The sequence below is a fragment of the Ranitomeya variabilis genome, chromosome 2 (genome assembly GCF_051348905.1).
Source record: "Ranitomeya variabilis isolate aRanVar5 chromosome 2, aRanVar5.hap1, whole genome shotgun sequence".
NCBI classification, from domain to species: Eukaryota; Metazoa; Chordata; class Amphibia; order Anura; family Dendrobatidae; genus Ranitomeya; species Ranitomeya variabilis.
In genome coordinates, this window is record NC_135233.1 from 329,551,014 (window position 1) to 329,566,380 (window position 15,367).

The 15,367-nt window shown below is 44.1% G+C and overlaps 1 protein-coding gene across 2 annotated transcripts in view; it reads right to left on the reverse strand.

The window, feature by feature from the left end:
- Positions 1 to 15,367, reverse strand: part of ADGRG4 (adhesion G protein-coupled receptor G4) — a 153,114-nt gene that overhangs the window by 20,761 nt on the left and 116,986 nt on the right. For both annotated transcript variants that reach the window (XM_077285287.1, XM_077285286.1), the window contains exons 18-19: positions 5,012 to 5,133; positions 2,497 to 2,765 (exon numbers count right to left, since the gene is read on the reverse strand). In XM_077285287.1, the coding sequence (XP_077141402.1) occupies positions 2,497 to 2,765; positions 5,012 to 5,133 (391 nt within the window). The remainder of the gene's footprint in view (positions 1 to 2,496; positions 2,766 to 5,011; positions 5,134 to 15,367) is intronic.

Consider the following 15,367-nt stretch of genomic DNA (forward strand, 5'->3'; position numbering starts at 1 on the left):
AATCCCCACAATAGAAACACAATCCATTCTTCCGTCTAAAATTCTGTCGCTCGCTCCTGGACAGAATTCTATCACACTGCATACTTTCTGGCGTCTTTTCCATAGACACCGCCAGATGGTGCATCGGTTTGCGCTCCCGCAGACGCCTATCAATCTGAATAGCCATTGTCATGGACTCATTCAGACCTGCAGGCAAAGGGAACCCCACCATAACATCCTTAACGGCATCAGAGAGACCTTCTCTGAAAGTTGCCGCCAAGGCGCACTCATTCCACTGAGTAAGCACAGACCATTTACGGAATTTTTGGCAGAAAACTTCAGCTTCGTCTTGCCCCTGAGATAGTGCCATCAAAGTTTTTTCTGCCTGAAGTTCCAAATGAGGTTCCTCATAAAGCAAGCCCAAGGCCAGAAAAAACGCATCCACATCGCGTAACGCAGGATCCCCTGCTGGCAATGAGAAGGCCCAATCTTGAGGGTCACCCCTGAGCAAGGAAATCACAATCCTAACCTGCTGAGCAGGGTCTCCAGCTGAACGAGACTTCAGGGACAAATAAAGCTTACAATTATTTCGGAAATTCTGGAAGCTAGCTCTATTCCCTGTGAAGAACTCCGGCAAAGGAATTCTCGGCTCAGATACCGGAGCATGTACTACAAAATCTTGTAAATTTTGTACTTTCGTGATGAGATTATTCAAACCCGCAGTTACACTCTGGAGATCCATTATTGTCAGGTGCACACAGAGCATACAGAGATTAGGAGGAGAGAGAGAAAAAAGACTGCAGCAAGGCAGACTGGAGGAAAAAAAAAAAAAAAAAAAAAAATTCCAGCAGACTTCTTATAACTCTCCTTTCTCAACCTGGGTCTTTAACACTTTAGTGGCCGGTCAAACTGTCATGATCTCTGCAGGCAGAGATCATAGCAAGCCTATAGAGGGACAAGCTCTCGGAAGATGGAACTATACTGACCATGAACTAAGCCTGCCGCGCAACTAGAAATAGCCAGGTAGCATTTCCAATTTATCGCTAGATGCCCAGCTCTGGCCTAAGACCTAAATAGCTAGCAGAGGGAAATATAAGACATGGCTCACCTCTAGAGAAATATTCCAAAGAAGACAGTAGCCCCCCACATATAATGACGGTGAGTTCAGATGAAACAACAAACGCAGCAGGAAAATAGTCTTAGCAAATTTGAGGTCCGCTTACTAGATAGCAGAAAAATACTAACAAAACACCATCCAGAGATTACCTTAAACTCTGGCATTAACTCATAACGCCAGAGTAGCAATCCCTGATCGACGAGAGCTTTCCAGACACAGTAACAAAACTTCAGCTGCGAACTGGAACAAATAGGCAAAACAAAACATGGACAAAAGTCCAACTTATCAGTAGTTGTCTAGAAGCAGGAACAAGCACTGAGAGGCATCAGATAACATTGTTGACCGGCAAGAAACCACCAGAGAAATGAGCTTAAATAGCGACACCCACTACTGATGGAATCAGGTGAAACAGGAAAGAGGATGACAAGTCCAATTCCACAAGCGGCCACCGGGGGAGCCCAGAATCCAAATTCACAACACCTGAGACTATTACCCAGACCTCCCTGGTTGAGCGAAGATATTATTTGAACAGCCTTATAAGCATATCTATCTGTGTTTTGGACTAAGCAAGGACTTATTCATGTCAAGTATCCTCAAGAATAATTGTGCTTCATAGACTTTCTGCGTAATTGCATTTTCCTCTGAAAGTTTCCTATAGACTGCTGAGCTGCATTTGATATTGCACTAAGTGTTGTGGACTTGAGTTTCTCTCTGCACCTGTTTGAATCACTGTGTGATAATATAGACTTTACCACTTATAAAACTGTGTCCTGTAGTTGTCTTGTTCCACGCAAAGAGTCTCCTGAGTTATCCCCTATAATTATTACACCCGGGAAGCTAAATTCAGACTGTAAGTTGGACCCCTTTTGACGCAATAAAAAAATGTTTTCTTATTTTCCTCTCCAAAATTTGGGCTTCCTCTTATTGTTCGGTGTTTCTTATAGTCCACAAAATACGGTACTTCAACAAAGTATCGGTTTTTCTTTTTCCTCCCGACAAGATTTCAGCTTATTTCTCAATGGATTTGCACAGATTATGGGCAACATTAAAGGTGGAAAAACTTCTGAAAATATTCTTCTTGGTATGATTTTTTTTTACATGACAAAAGTCTGGCATCTTAACAGAGGTGTGTAGACTTTTATATCCACTATGGTATATAAGTGGCTAAGAGAAAATTCCAATAGATTCCTATAAAATAGCAAATATTGTAAACTTTCCACATGTCAGAAGAGCCATGGAAAATCACTAACTGTATTTATAATCCCTGTATAGAAAATGTCTTCACCCCAAAATCCTCAATTTTCATTGCATTTCTTATTGATCCTGGAACATGAAGGAACAATTTACAGCAAATATTTCAGTATTACAATGTGGAGCAAATAACTGGATACATTACTCACCCCAGCCAGCGATACATAGTTTTAATATGTATTTATGGATGTAGGAATTAAAAACTTTGACAAATGCAAAATACATATGTACGGCTTCCAGGCCCATCCACGTGAATGATGTTAGCAAGAAGTAATGTAGAAGTGCTCCGACGAAGATACACAAGCCTGGAATTCTGAATGATGACAGCCACTCGTTGACCAAGAACACCAAATTAAGCATCAACAGCGAAAAGCAAAGATTCATCAATATCTTGGAAGGGTAATCTCTTCTAAGTTGTCTGAAAAAAAATACAAAAAGCATAAACAATGCGAAGTCTTAGTGCACAATGAGAATAATACATGAGACATTGACTTCATAACACAATATATGGGGCAGCATGGTGGCTCAGTGGTCAGCACTGTTGCTTTACAGCACTGGGATCCTGGGTTCCCACCAAGAAAAACATCTGCAAGGAGTTTGCATCTTCTTCCTGTGTTTGGTGGGTGTCTTCCAGGTTCTCCAGTTTCCTCCCAAACTCCAAAGACATACTGATAGGGAATGTACATTGTGAGCCCCAATGGGAACAGCGATGATGAAGTCTGTAAAGTGCTGTGGAATTAATGGCATTACACAAGTGAGTAAAATGAAGAAATATTTCAGATAATCCAGGCTTCCTACCACCTCATCTACTGCACTACAGAATTGTGACTGAAGAAGGATATATTACTGCCTGAGGCGCTATGATTGATGCACTAATTAGCTTTGGCGGGTTCTACAATAAATTCCTGGACTTCTTTAAGTGCATTTACCTTAAAGAATTAAGTAATAAAATGCTGCGGTTCCTATCCTTACAGCCCATGGGCCATGACAAGTATTAACGAGAGAGAAGGAACTACGCTTCAGAATTATTGCTCAATTAAAGATAAGCATTTATTTCATCACCTGTAACAATGTTGAGACTTAGGAGCCAATTTGTCAAAGTATTTATACCAGAGTACTGCCTCTACCCCATTTGTAGCAGCCCACCAAGCAGAAACATTCAGACTCACAGGGGAAGACAAAATTAAACACAGTAATGGTTGTAAGGCTTATCCTCCCTACAAGCGTATAATATTGAAGATGGTTGTCCAATATATATTTTTTTTCAGGTCCCTAAATTAGAAAATGATGGCATCAACTTCCAGTACCTCCATGGATTCAGGGCAAGCTACTCCAGAGGTCCATTTGGAATTTCAGATGAGCGTTTCAGGTAATCACAAGCTACAGTGGTCTTCTGGCTTCTGAACTCAGCAGACATTGCTTACGGAGCTTGGGCAGAGCAGCAATTGCTGCACTCTATGCTGCCTATTTCCTTCCAAGTCTGCGGCGCTCCTAAGCCTGCACCCCCAGTAGCGGGAGTCAGACGATATCCGGCTGAAGATACTTGGAGCCAGCTGCCAGTGAGCACATGGTTTTCTGGTTTTATGCCTCTAAGGCTACATTCCCATGATCAGGAAGGAGCAGCGCCTTGGAAGCATTGCATTTTTGCTGCATCCAAAGTGCCGCGTTCTAATCCCACAGGTATATCCATATGTGTTCACTGAATAATTTGGATTTACTGCATCCAATACATTCTGTTGTGGAAATTTCTGTTGCGGAGACTAGGAACAGAAATTGACATGCTGCGGCTTACAAACCTGCGCCGCGGGTGAGTTTGAGTTTACACCGCATTAAATAGAAGTACAGTGGGCATGGGATTTCTATAAATCTTGTCCATTGTGCTTGTATTGTTAAATGCAAGTGCCCTGCGTCCAAAACGCTGCTGTTCCTGATTGTGGGCATTTACCCTTAACACATCCTGGTGATTCCTGTACTGGAAAATCCAGTACTGGTAAAATCCGTGGTCCGTGACCGTGTGCACGTATGTGCCATCCGTGTGTCCTTGTGCTGTCCGTGTCTGTGTTGTCAGTGTGACAAGTATGTGCCATCTGTGTGCCATCCTTGTGTCCGTGTGCTGTCCCTGTGTTGTCAGTGTAACACGTATGTCCATCCATGTGTCCGCGTCATGTCAGTGTGACATGTATGAAATGAAAAGCATCACGGTCCATGCGATAAACCTAACATGTGCGCACCATCTTTGAATACAATGAGTGTGCATATGTCAGTATTTGCGGTCATTAAAAAATGGACCGCATGTGGACATAAAAAACAGATGTGTGTAAGGGGCCTTAGCAGTTTTGTCTTTGCAAAATAGCATAACAAAACAAAATTGCGAAACGATGAAGTCCAAAAAACAAAAAAAGGAAAGAAATAAAAAAGCCATAAATTCTAAAAGATTTGGATCAAAAATCTGACCACGATAAGAGCAACAAAAAGCAGAGTATCTGATATAAATATTATTTACTGTAAGAAGACTGCGCAATGGAGAGGAAAAATAAAAATAAGTACAAAAAAAAGTTTTTATAATAATAAAATAAATATAATCAATGTTAATAAATTGATCTATTAGCATCAGATAATTTGCAATGCCTGACAGTGCATAGTTTATGTAAATCACAAACTTACTTGAACATCCCGTATGTTACAAGGGCGAGCCCAATAAACAGAGAGGCGAAGCCGCACCCCACATACGTCAGGAGGGTCAGTATGTGTTCATTTAGAGGGTCTAGTGGAGCCCTGGTAATATCCTGAGGAAAAAAAAAACACTTGTTCAGAAGTATACAGGAAATATATATATCTCGGTACCGTGTTAGCCAGTGGATAGAAAAATATGTAGAATTGAGAGTCCTCAGTAGTTGATACCTTTTAATGGCTAACAAAAGACAGAAGAATATGGGAATATAAGCTGATGATGGCCTTTGACAGTCTTAGTGCATGAATGAATGTGTTGCATGGATTTATGTCTTTTTACATCAACTAAGGAACTAAGCAATTTGCCCCTCAGACCATGTGGGTTCATCACAACAGAACCAGACCCCAATCAGAGGACAATAAAACACTACTTATCTAAGAACTAGTCCAATATTTATGGACATAACTGTTTATCACTCATGGCAATTCTGCTTCATGTCACCTGTCTTATCCATGTTTTTTTCTGTTTTTTTTTCTGTGATGTGTTGTGCATAAATATGTGATTCTCCAGAATTGCTTTTAGTCTATGCCTGATGAAGAGACCTGTGTAGTCTCAAAAGCTTGCACTTTGTTACCATCTTTTCAGTTAGCCATTAAAAGGTATTAACTACTGAGGACTCTCAATTCTAAATATTTTTCTTGTTCAGAAGTAAAATATATTGAATGTGCACAAGAAAGTCTGGATTTTACAAGTGTAAAGAAGACCATTCACCAAATTTTTCATGTTGGACACAGGATGTAATATTGGTTGAATTCAAAATTTTCCATTGTTCGGCTTTTACAGACTTTTTGTGTCTCTGCACATTCAACTTTCATGTGGTCTGTGGTCATAAATCAGCCGAGGGGAGCTCAGATAAAGACAGACCATCAGAATAAGTTCATTTAACTCATTCTGCAGCCACCAATATACATTATAACACAAAGGCTATGGAACGCAAATTTAGCAAAATTTTTAATAAAACTTAATTGCAAAAATTATTTGTTTTAGCCCCAAATACATTCATTTAAATTAAAAAATGACACCCAAAGGATCACCCCTTTAAGCCACAAAACATAGAACCCAAGACAGAGTCTGTTACAGATATTGACCCCTCAGGTTAGATTTATCACCTTCCATATAAACATATGAAGTGAACATGTGTATGATTACTGTGGGCACTTTGTTCAGATATATGAGTGTGTTCTCCAAGTCATACACATCTTCCACGTTCCTCATATCCCATTGTCCACTGCCATCATTCATCTCATATATCATTCTATCACTCTTATCATTCATCTCACCCTCTTATGAACCCTTTAAGAAACACATCTATTTGTGGTAAACAAGTATTCCCATCTGAAAGATTTTAGGTATGTCCTTAAGATGTGTCACAAATGTCTGATAAATGCGCAGCTCTCTCCATAAAGTTCTATGGTTCTTCTGCAAATTGTCTCTTCAGAGAGGACTAAAAGTCAATACTGACTCACTAACGAGCCTTGTCACATGACTAAGGAAAGAAGCAAAAACCAGAATCTCAATCTGCAAACACTGTTTCAGGGTACTGCCCCTCGTCAGTTCAAAGTGTGAGATCTGGTTTGGCTGGGCGAGAGCCATCTGACCGGGATTCAAGGGGTAACGTTTCTCCTTACGAAGAATGACATGTTAAGCCTGACATGCCAAGGTGAGGAGACTTTTAAGTCGTAATGCTCCTCTGGGAAATATGCAAATTGTCTCTTCAGAGAGGAAGAGGACTAGAATTCTGGTGCCACCTATAGGAAGTAGCAATCCTAAAAGTCAATATTGACCCACTAACGAGCCTTGTCACATGACTTTGGATAAAACCAAAACCAAAATCTCAATTTGCTATGGATATGGAAGTTCTGACAATAGCAAAGAACAGTTACTTGGCTGTTTACAGATCTCCCAAAAAAGTCAACAGAGAGTGACTGTCACGGGAGACCTAGGTAGGAAAGAGCTAATAACCCGGGCCCCTGCGATTTCCCTCAGACTAGGGAAACCCTGACTGACCCTCTCCCAGAGTTTACACTGATGGTGTGCATGTCTGGGCCTCCACCCTCGCCCTATCTCCTGTTTCAACCCTAGGCTGAAACTACCACCCACCACCCAGTGAAGACCACACTCCAATACCCACAGTTAGCACAGACAAGGATAACGGAAAATTAAGCACCACGCCGCAGTCACTCAGGAATACACTATAAGTGCAAAGGGCAAAACAAAAACAAATATGGGAAGGAGAAAATAAGACAAAGGGAAATACACCACCAGCAACGATACTCCAACAACTAGCTCACCACTCCAGACCGAGATAACCATGCACAAGACAGAAGCTATAATCGGCGACGCCCAATGTTCAGAAGAACTATTTAAAGGCAGTGGGCTTGGCCCAGCTTCCAATCCGAGCACCAGCTAAATTAACCCCGAACCAGCTAGACAACATCTAGCCGACGCCACTGAGCGCATAGTGGACAAAAGTGGAATTACCGCTGTCTGTCGAACGCCCTAGTATGAACAGCGTCCGACATGACAGTGACACATATGTGCAGCACCTCTACTGACACCAAGAGCAAGATATGTACAGGTACTAGAGCTGATAACAAGGTACAGACCCTGGAATGGTGGTAGGGTATAAAAGATGCATATACAACTGTCTAAATGGACAGAAAAGTTTTTCAATACTTTGGACATATCCACAAGCATCATTAATACGTCACTTTTATTAGCTATTATTCACTAACTACGTTATTAGTTTACAACTGGTGGACCGATTCATCAAAACGTTTATGCCAAAAAGTATCGTCAAAGTTTTGAAAAGTTGGAAAATTTTGGCGGAATTAAATTTTGTGACTTTTGCCATTTTTGTGCTAGTTTCTCCGGCTCTGCCAAAATAGGCAGAGCTGTAGAAGGAAAAGGCGCAGCGGGGGTGTGACACCACAGTTCATCTTATTCATGACCAGCTATGATGTTCCCTGTGCCAGAAATCTCATTCCAGTCCCTGATTGGAGTAAGATTTTTGGCATGTCGCACAGAGGCACACGCCGCTCTTCAGACTTTTCAGATTGATGAAGAGGCGTGCTCCTCTTCACGAACAATGAGCACAAGTCTCCACCACGCCCACTGCCGAGAATCTGGGCCAAAGTTCCTAATGTGTAGATTTTCCAATATTACTGTCTAGTTGTGAGCACTATTTCTCAACTCTTTTATTGCTGAAATAGTTATGTGGTGGTATGTTTGCAATACACACTGCCTTACTTGTGCTTGAGAGAGTCACTTCAGTTGTTAAACCTAACACATAAGCTTCCTCCTAAAATGTTTCTGTGGTGCCCCAGGGTCCTGGTCGTCACAGTAGTATTGCTTTCCTCCAGGGGAGAGTGATGCTATGTTCGGAGGCAAGGAAGGATAACTGCATCCAGGTACCACAAACATGCAACACATTCATACTCCAGGCCACCAGGGGGAGCTTTTGATCCTATTTACTAGGTGACTCCCCATATATATATAACTGGTAGTCTGTAGGGAAAGTTAGTCAGTTCCTGACACAGAAAATTCCAGACAGCCATCTGAGGAGGATAGAGGGTTCACGGAGCTGTGCATGCCCTAAGAGCTGCAGCTCCCAGAAAGAGACATTTTGAAAGCAGGACTGATTGCAGTGAGCTGAAGGAAAGCAAAGCACAGGAGAGGATACCAGAAGGGGACCAGCCCCGAACAGGCTGCCTCCTTCTGAGGCGCAGATAACTGGTGGCCGGAACACCGAGGTAGTAAGGACCTCTACGCCTTACTTCAGAGAACGGCAGGACAGCTAATTGCACGTTACCTGTCCGCACCTACACCCAGGAGGCACGGTGACACCCCACGGAGCCGGGTTATCTAAGAGACCCTATAAACAGGCTCAAGTCACCAGTCATACGGGTTTTGCCCTATCTGACTACAGGGGACAGAGAGAGAGACACAACATCTGTGGGGACCTTATTTGAAGCTTATGCAGTAAGGGACTACACCACTACAGCGCAAGGGAAGGCTATTGATTTCCACCTGGACAAGGGGACTCTGGACTTGCCTCCAAACCGGCCAGACTCTACCTGCCCTGTGATCTGGTGCCCTGGACTGTCGCTGCTGAAAACTTCAGTAAACGAGGTAAAGAGACTGCAACCCTGTGTCCTCGTTCTTCACTGCACCTCTCACCATTCTACCATCTACACACTGGGAAGCCCTGGGGATACACTTCACCTGTGGGAAGGTATGCCATCTAGCTGCCATAACATCACCCTAGCGGATCCCTTAAAGCAGCGTCGGTCCCCACTGACCGAATAACACAGGTGGCGTCACGAACATAAACTTTATCCCTTTAAAGACCTTCCCCTTTTATACGGGCGTCCCATGGCCACGGAGTGTTATGATCCTAGTGGCAAGAATCGCAGGTCGGACTAGCTAAGTAACTGAACAGACTACTAGCTCTGGGGAAGTGGTAACTAGATTGACCGCAACCTGATCCTATCCGCAAACAACTATAGGCAGCCGTGGAACGTTACCTAAAAATCCTAGACGTCTCGTCACGGCCTGAGAAACTGACTATTCCTGGAGGGAAAGTAAGTCCTCACTTGCCTCAGTGGAAGACCCCAAAGATATAGAATAGCCCCCCACAAATATTAACGGTGAGTTAAGGGGAAAGCACAAACGCAGAGATGAAATCAGATTTAGCAAATGAGGCCCGCTAATACTAGATAGCAGAAAATAGGAAGGAAACTGTGCGGTCAATAAAAAACCCTATTCAAAATATCCACGCAGAGATTGCTCGAGCCCCCGCACCAACTAACGGTGCGGGGGAAGCAACTCCGTACCCCAGAGCTTACCAGCAAAAAGAAATCACATGTTAGCAAGCTGGACTAAACTCATCATACACAGAAATCATATTGCAGGCAGATGAGCAAAAAATATTCAAACAGAACTTAGCTTATCCTGAAGAGGCAGAAAACGAGATAATCAGGAGTAATCAGAATAGCACTGAATACATTGACAGCCGGCAACAAGTGGAAGTGAAGCAGAGCTAAATAGGAGCCTCCCTGGTGAATAACGAGGCAGCTGATCCCGCAGACCCGCAGGATAATAAACCAAACCACCAGGGGGAGCCAAAAAACCAAAGTCACACAATACCATCTGTGACCACAAGAGGGAGCCTGAAAACGGAGTTCACAACAGTACCCCCCCCCCATGAGGAGGGGTCACCGAACCCTCATCAAAACCCCCAGGGCGATCAGGGTGAGCCACATGGAAGGCACGAACCAAATCGGCCGCATGAACATCAGAGGCGACAACCCAGGAATTATCCTCCTGATCATAGCCTTTCCACTTAACCAAATACTGAAGCCTCCGTCTAGAAATACGAGAATCCAAGATCTTCTCCACCACGTATTCCAATTCTCCCTCAACCAGCACAGGGGCAGGAGGCTCAACCGAAGGAACCACAGGCACCACATACCTCCGCAACAACGACCGATGGAACACATTATGAATAGCAAACGATGCCGGGAGGTCCAAACGAAATGACACAGGGTTAAGGACTTCCAAAATCTTATAAGGACCAATAAACTGAGGCTTAAACTTAGGAGAGGAGACCTTCATAGGAACAAAGCGAGAAGACAACCACACCAAATCCCCAACGCGAAGTCGGGGACCCACAGAGCGACGGCGGTTGGCAAAGCGCTGAGCCTTCTCTTGTGACAGCTTCAAATTGTCCACCACATGATTCCAAATCTGATGCAACCTATCCACTACAACATCCACTCCAGGACAGTCAGAAGACTCCACCTGACCCGAGGAAAAACGAGGATGAAACCCTGAATTACAAAAAAAAGGTGAAACCAAAGTAGCAGAACTAGCCCGATTATTAAGGGCAAACTCGGCCAATGGCAAAAAAGTCACCCAGTCGTCCTGATCAACAGAAACAAAACATCTTAAATAGGTTTCCAAAGTCTGATTAGTGCGCTCGGTTTTGCCATTCGTCTGAGGATGGAAGGCCGACGAAAAAGACAAATTAATGCCCATCTTAGCACAAAAGGTCCGCCAAAATCTAGACACAAACTGGGATCCTCTGTCGGAAACAATATTTTCAGGGATCCCGTGCAAACGAACCACATTTTGAAAAAACAGAGGAACCAACTCGGAGGAGGAAGGCAACTTAGGCAAGGGCACCAAATGGACCATTTTAGAAAAACGATCACACACCACCCAAATGACCGACATTCTCTGAGAGACAGGGAGGTCTGAAATAAAATCCATGGAAATGTGCGTCCAAGGCCTCTTCGGGACAGGCAAAGGCAACAACAAGCCACTGGCACGAGAACAGCAAGGCTTAGCCCGAGCACAAATTCCACAAGACTGCACAAAGGAACGCACATCCCGCGACAAGGAAGGCCACCAGAAGGACCTAGCCACCAAATCTCTGGTACCAAAAATCCCAGGATGGCCTGCCAACACCGAAGAATGAACCTCGGAAATAACTCTGCTGGTCCATCTATCCGGGACAAACAGTCTCTCTGGTGGACAACGGTCAGGTCTATCCACCTGAAACTCCTGCAGCACTCGTCGCAAATCTGGGGAGATGGCAGACAAAATCACCCCTTCTCTGAGGATACCAGCTGGCTCTGAATCACCAGGAGAGTCAGGCACAAAACTCCTAGAAAGAGCATCAGCCTTCACATTCTTCGAACCAGGCAGGTATGAGACCACGAAATCAAAACGAGAGAAAAACAACGACCAACGAGCCTGTCTAGGATTCAGCCGCTTGGCCTACTCGAGATAAATCAAATTCTTGTGATCAGTCAAGACCACCACACGATGCTTAGCTCCCTCGAGCCAATGTCGCCACTCCTCAAATGCCCACTTCATAGCCAACAACTCCCGATTACCAACATCATAATTCCGCTCGGCAGGCGAAAACTTTCTTGAAAAGAAAGCACATGGCTTCATCACAGAGCCATCAGAGCTTCTCTGCGACAAAACAGCCCCCACTCCAATCTCAGAAGCATCAACCTCGACCTGGAAAGGAAGGGAGACGTCTGGCTGACATAAGACCGGAGCCGAAGAAAACCGGCGCTTCAGCTCCTGAAAGGCCTCCACAGCCGCAGGAGACCAATTAGTAACATCAGAACCCTTCTTGGTCAAATCCGTCAATGGCTTAACAACACCAGAAAAATTAGCGATGAAGCGACGGTAAAAATTAGCAAAACCCAAGAACTTCTGAAGACTCTTAACAGATGTAGGCTGAGTCCAGTCATGAATAGCCTGAACCTTGACTGGGTCCATCTCAATAGCAGAAGGAGAAAAAATGAAACCCAAAAAAGAGACCTTCTGGACTCCAAAAAGACATTTTGAGCCCTTCACAAATAAAGCATTGGCACGCAGGACCTGAAACACCATCCTGACCTGCTTAACATGGGACTCCCAATCATCCGAAAAAAACAGAATATCATCCAGATACCCAATCATAAATTTATCCAGATATTCGCGGAAGATGTCGTGCATAAAGGACTGAAAGACAGAAGGAGCGTTAGAAAGTCCAAAAGGCATCACCAAGTACTTAAAATGGCCTTCGGGCGTATTAAATGCAGTTTTCCATTCATCACCCTGCTTAATACGCACAAGGTTATACGCACCACGAAGATCTATCTTGGTGAACCAACTAGACCCCCTAATGCGAGCAAACAGATCAGATAACAATGGCAAAGGATACTGAAATTTGACCGTGATTTTATTTAGAAGGCGATAATCAATACAAGGTCTCAGGGAACCATCCTTCTTAGCCACAAAAAAGAACCCCGCACCAAGAGGGGAGGAGGAGGGGCGTATAAGTCCTTTCTCCAAAGACTCCTTTATATAACTCCGCATAGCAGCATGCTCCGACACTGACAAATTGAAAAGTCGTCCCTTAGGAAACTTACTACCAGGAATCAAATTTATAGCACAATCACAATCCCTATGAGGAGGTAGAGAACTGAGTTTGGGCTCATCAAATACATCCTGGTAATCTGACAAAAACGCAGGGACCTCAGAAGGAGTGGATGAAGCAATTGACACCACAGGAGCGTCGCCATGAATTCCCTGACAACCCCAACTTGACACAGACATTGCTTTCCAATCCAGGACTGGATTATGAGTCTGCAACCATGGCAGGCCCAACACGACAACATCATGCAAATTATGCAATACAAGAAAGCGAATCACCTCCTGATGAACAGGAGTCATGCACATGGTCACTTGTGTCCAGTACTGAGGTTTATTCGTAGCCAATGGTGTAGCATCAATTCGCCTTAGTGGAATAGGGAATTTTAAAGGCTCCAAAACAAAACCACAGCGCCTGGCAAATGACAAATCCATCAGACTCAGGGCAGCACCTGAATCCACAAAAGCCATAACCGGGTAAGATGACAGGGAACAAATCAGGGTAACAGACAAAATAAACTTAGGCTGTAAAGTACCGATGGTGACAGATTTATCAATCTTTTTTGTGCGCTTAGAGCATGCTAGATAACATGAGCTGAGTCACCACAGTAAAAGCACAACCCATTTTGCCGTCTATAATTTTGCCATTCACTTCTGGTCAGAATTCTATCACATTGCATAGACTCAGGTGTCTGTTCAGAAGACACCGCCAAATGGTGCGCAGTTTGCGCTCCCGCAAACGCCGATCAATCTGAATGGCCAGAGTCATTGACTCATTCAGACCTGCAGGCGTAGGGAACCCCACCATGACATTCTTAATGGCTTCAGAAAGACCTTTTCTGAAATTTGCAGCCAGGGCACACTCATTCCATTGAGTAAGCACCGACCATTTCCGAAATTTCTGGCAGTACACCTCTGCATCATCTTGCCCCTGAGAGAGGGCCAACAACGCTTTTTCAGCCTGGTTCTCAAGATTAGGTTCCTCATAGAGCAATCCAAGGGCCAGAAAAAACGCATCCACACTGAGCAATGCAGGATCCCCTGGAGCCAATGCGGAAGCCCAATCTTGAGGATCGCCCCGCAAGAAAGAAATAATAATCTTAACTTGCTGAACAGAATCCCCAGAGGAACGAGGTTTCAAAGAAAGAAACAACTTGCAATTGTTCTTAAAATTCAGGAACCTAGATCTATCTCCAGAAAACAACTCCGGAATAGGTATTCTAGGCTCTGACATAGGACTGTGCACAACAAAATCCTGAATACTTTGTACCCTTGCAGCAAGATGATCCACACTGGAGGCTAAACTCTGGATATCCATATCAGCAGCTGAACTCAGAGCCACACCAAGATTAAGAGGAGGAGAGAAGCCAGACACACAGCAGCTAGACACACGGCAGCAAAAAAAAAAATATCTCCAAGCTTCTTTTCTCCTGCTTCTGCCATGCAATTAACACTTTATGGCCGGCTGTACTGTTATGATCCTAGTGGCAAGGATCGCAGGTCGGACTAGCTAAGTAACTGAACAGACTACCAGCTCTGGGGAAGTGGTAACTAGATTGACTGCAACCTGATCCTATCCGCAAACAACTATAGGCAGCCGTGGAACGTTACCTAAAATTCCTAGACGTCTCGTCACGGCCTGAGAAACTGACTATTCCTGGAGGAAAAGTAAGTCCTCACTTGCCTCAGTGGAAGAGCACAAAGATATAGAATAGCCCCCCACAAATATTAACGGTGAGTTAAGAAGAAAGAACAAACGCAGAGATGAAATCAGATTTAGCAAATGAGGCCCGCTAATACTAGATAGCAGAAAATAGGAAGGAAACTGTGCGGTCAATAAAAAACCCTATTCAAAATATCCACGCAGAGATTGCTCGAGCCCCCGCACCAACTAACGGTGCGGGGGAAGCAACTCCGTACCCCAGAGCTTACCAGCAAAAAGAAATCACATGTTAGCAAGCTGGACTAGACTCATCATACACAGAAATCATATTGCAGGCAGATGAGCAAAAAATATTCAAACAGAACTTAGCTTATCCTGAAGAGGCAGAAAACGAGATAATCAGGAGTAATCAGAATAGCACTGAATACATTGACAGCCGGCAACAAGTAGAAGTGAAGCAGAGCTAAATAGGAGCCTCCCTGGTGAATAACGAGGCAGCTGATCCCGCAGACCCGCAGGATAATAAACCAAACCACCAGGGGGAGCCAAAAAAACAAAGTCACACAATACCATCTGTGACCACAAGAGGGAGCCTGAAAACAGAGTTCACAACAACGGAGCAGGTCACAGCCACCATGACATTCCCCTGTGAACCGCAGGACCCGGTACCGAGTACCCCCTTGCCCTGATG